The sequence below is a fragment of the Mus musculus genome, chromosome 2 (assembly GCF_000001635.26).
Source record: "Mus musculus strain C57BL/6J chromosome 2, GRCm38.p6 C57BL/6J".
Lineage (NCBI taxonomy): Eukaryota > Metazoa > Chordata > Mammalia > Rodentia > Muridae > Mus > Mus musculus.
Genome location: NC_000068.7, coordinates 112008246 through 112012571, shown reverse-complemented (window position 1 = coordinate 112012571; position 4326 = coordinate 112008246). Strand labels below are relative to the sequence as shown.

At 36.1% G+C, this 4326-nt stretch overlaps 1 protein-coding gene across 1 annotated transcript; it reads left to right on the top strand.

The window, feature by feature from the left end:
- Window positions 1-3387: 3387 nt before the first annotated feature.
- On the top strand, window positions 3388-4326 carry Olfr1310 (olfactory receptor 1310). Its single transcript, NM_146449.1, has one exon. The coding sequence runs from the start codon at window positions 3388-3390 to the stop codon at window positions 4324-4326; it is 939 nt and encodes a 312-aa protein (NP_666660.1).

The window sequence follows — 4326 nt, the reverse complement described above, 5'->3', positions numbered from 1 at the left end:
ATTAGCTGCTTTTCCCTCTCTGGAAGAATTACATTTGACTTTTTCTGTCAAGCCATGGCATAGGCTAGAAGTCAGCGGTTTGGGTTGTTGTCAAACTCCTGACTGGTCCTACATTGAACCAGGTAGGTTAGATAGATGGAAGCTGATTTTTTTTCATTATTTTCTCTAGTTAGTACACAAAATGATAAATTTCATATTGATGTGTGTATTTGTGTGTGTGTACACATGTGCATGTATTGTGTGTGTGTGTTGTACTTTGTTCTTTTTGATCCACTCATCTCTCCTTCCTGTATCCCTCTCTAACCCTCTGATAGAAACTATCTTTGAGGAAAATAAGACTTTCAAGTGGAAGAAGCAAATTCCACATAAGGAGAACCTAACCAACCAGAAGAAATGAATTCATTGTGGAACTAGAAGCATATTAACCATCAACTATAGTATACAGTCCACAGGACTGAGTAAAGTCACAATACATTCAACATGGTAGAGATTACTCCAGTGGCATTTTCATGAACACTGTATACGTGAGTCTCGCAAAAGGAATAAAGTAAGAGTGAGAGTATAGTATAGCCAGAGGGACAATGATGTAGAAATTAGGTTTCATGTATACTGGATGAAGGATTGAATCCTTAATGTAAACACAATAAGTGTGCAAATGTATAGGAATACAATCTGCTGTCAAGATATATGCTCGTATAATTAAATTAGGATAATTAGCAAAGAATGAATTAAACAATTATCATTTCATTGTGTTGAAATCTTTAATACCCCCTCTTTTGAGTTCATCCAAATGATATGTTGTATGTGGTTTCTCAGGCCACAAACAGGATACACAGCATAAAATAATCACAGCACAATGAGTATGTGGAATGAATACAATCTGGAGTGATGAGGAAGAGACTCAACCATGCTCATTCCAGATTTGCCAACAACTTGTTCTGTTCTGTAGCTTAAGCAGAGTCTAGCCCACCTTTAACCTTTGTTTCCTTAGTTTAGAATTTAAGAGAACAACACAGACACTCTAGCAAAGTTTCACTGAGGTGACTAGGAGTCTACTGGTCTATTCTTCTAACAGTCTGAAGACTCTCATTTTGAACCATGTAGCTCTAATGGTCTCTCCACACAAATTTTAGGACACTGAATGATGTCCTGAGCTCTCTCTGTCCATCTATGGAAGAAGAAAGTACAGAAATGTGTGATGATCATATTAAACTCTTTCTAGGGTATTTTCAGTACTATCCAGAAACTCTAATTTAATTCAACTTTCTTAATAATTGAGAAAAAAAAGTTTACCCAGGAGAGAATAGCCAGCCTTTTCCTGAGGAAATTCAAATGTTGATTTGTAATTTTAACAAAAACTCTAAAAATATCAACCTGCTTCAGCAATGGTAATTTCAGATGATTTAAAGCTTATTTTCTCTTTAACTTGGTCTAGGATAGGAATCCCTGAGCAGAGAAAGGAGGGCACTGACACATAGAGGAGTCAGTTCCTCTGTTGCATTTTATACTTATCAGTGGAAAGATGAGCAGAGAGTTTGCTCTGAGAAGAGCACACCCTGAAGTGTAGGGCACTGCAAAGACACAGTAGGACTGAGGTCTGTATTCTCACTGATACACTATATTCAGTTAACTACACAGCTTCAGTCTGTTTTTGTTGAAAGATCAGATTCAAACTAGTATCCTTTCTTTCTTTTGGACCTCAGGGCTTCAGTTATTTTCCTCCACTCAATACCTGGTCTTTTGAAAACAGCCATTATGTGTGAACAAATAGAAAATTTGAAGCCTGGGGGAACAAATTGAAGTATGGGCAGAGCACTGACTAACTGGACAGTCCAGAACAATGCTCATACCTATTTTCCAGATTTTTACAAACTAAAGTATTTTTTTCACTTTAAAACTTTTAGCAAGTTGAAAGATTAAAAGCAGCAATATTCTAAGACACGCTATTTAGCTAGTATTCTAGGTCACATACTGAAGGCATTTTCAAGCCACTGAGATTAAACCAGTGCTTTGGCCAAAATAACGAAGAAATGTGCATTCTTTGCCCCCCGTATTCACATGAATATGCATGTGAACATACTTAAGAATTTTGAATCTTAGATGTAGAAGAGCTGAATCAGAACAAATGCCTATGTAAAAACGCAGAAGGCATTTCAAACTTAACTGCTTGATTTTTCTGCTGTCAGGTATGATCCTGCCTGCCTCTCCATTCTCACTCAAGCCTAGTGTCTTGTCAAATGTTTAAGTTCCTATCTAACTAAAGAGAAAAGGCTGTTATGTTGATATTTTGGTGTGGATTTAATTTAATTTGAACCTGTTTAAGAATCTTCACAGGGTCCTGACACATCCTTTGATACATTCACTCTTATTTGTCCTTTGTGGGGGTTTAGAGCACATTGCTCTCATTCCTGTTGCCCATTTCACTGGTAGTTTCCATTTTTTTCCCCTCTGAGCATCAGTCAGAATTTGCTCCACAGTATCCATGCTTTTCTTAACTTCTCTAAAACACATGGTGAGTGTTATGAGTCTACATCCTCTGCCTCATTTGTCACCTTGTCATCTCAGTATACAGATAAATCCATCTCTATCATCTCTAGGTCTGAAGTATGTATATACGCATTTTACATATATATATGCATATGTATATATATACATATATGTACACATATATGTATATATATTTTTCCCCTCCAAAATTTGCAAATCATGGTCAATTAAGAATTTCACATTTAACACACAGAAAGCCTTTTTAGCTCAGAGTAATTTGAAAGACTATATTTTAAAAATATAACAATTATATTTATCTAAGTAAAGGAAAAAGGTAATTTGTTTGTTATATTTTGCACAAAAAGGTATATGAGAGAAATATAAATTATGTATATTGGCCTGGAGTAAGCACTTTATATTTTTATTTTACTTTTTTAACCTTTTATAATTATATCACTTTCTCATTTATTTCCTCCTTACTTCTCTATGTATTTCCCCATACTTTGTCTTAAATTCATATCCTCTTTTTCTGTAATTGTTGCTATATCTATCTATCTATCTATCTATCTATCTATCTATCTATCTATCTATCTATCTATCTATCTTCTCAAATACATAGTTATAACATGGTCAATTCATATAATGTTACTTGTATGTATATGATTTCAGGCTTACTGCATAGTGCTCTTTGATATCAATTGATGGATTCTCCCCTGGAGAAGACTATTTCTTTTGATCTTGGCTTTTCCTGGTAGACAAATAATTGATATTTTCCTTAAACTATCTCCAAAGGCATGATAGTCTTTTATGTGACTTTGTCAACTGAATGCTGTTGTCCTAAATCAGAGTTTCTTGTTATCTTTCCTATTTCAGATAGCACCACGGTTGTCACCAGAGGCAATGGGTGAAGCAAACTGCTCTGTGGTATCTGAGTTTGTGTTCCTGGGACTCTCCAACTCATGGGCAATCCAACTATTTCTCTTCTTCTTTTCCTGTATATTCTACGTGGCAAGTCTGTTGGGAAATTTTCTTATTGTGCTAACTGTAACCTCAGACCCTCAGTTACAATCCCCTATGTACTTCCTATTAGGCAATCTTTCCATCATTGACTTGATATTTTGTTCCTCCACAACACCAAAGATGATTTATGACCTTTTCAGAAGGCACAAAACCATCTCTTTTGGGGGTTGCATCACTCAGATCTTTTTTATCCATGCAGTAGGTGGCACCGAGATGGTGCTGCTCATAGCCATGGCGTTTGACCGATATGTTGCCATATGTAAGCCTCTGCACTACCTGACCATCATGAGCCCACAAAAGTGTATTTTGATTTTGGTTGCTTCTTGGATTATTGGCTTCATCCACTCAGTGACTCAGCTGAGTTTTGTGGTAGACTTGCCCTTCTGTGGCCCTAATGAACTAGACAGCTTTTTCTGTGACCTTCCTAGGTTTATTAAACTTGCTTGTGTGGACACATACACACTGGGGTTTATGGTTACTGCTAACAGTGGGTTCATTTCTGTGGCCTCCTTTTTAATTCTGATCATCTCTTACATATTTATTTTGGTGACTGTTCAAAAGAAATCTTTGGGTAGTTTAGGTAAGGCCCTCTCCACTTTGTCAGCTCATGTCATTGTGGTAGTTTTGTTCTTTGGACCCTTAATCTTCTTCTATACATGGCCATTTCCAACATCACATCTGGATAAATTTCTTGCCATCTTTGATGCAGTTATTACTCCTTTTCTAAATCCAGTGATTTATACACTTAGGAATAAAGAAATGAAGGTAGCAATGAGAAGACTATGCAGTCAGTTTGTTAATTACAATAAAATTTCTTAA

Bases quoted from the DNA above. Each gene is read 5' to 3' on its own strand.
- Olfr1310 (NM_146449.1), top strand. From the start codon at position 3,388: ATGGGTGAAGCAAACTGCTCTGTGGTATCTGAGTTTGTGTTCCTGGGA.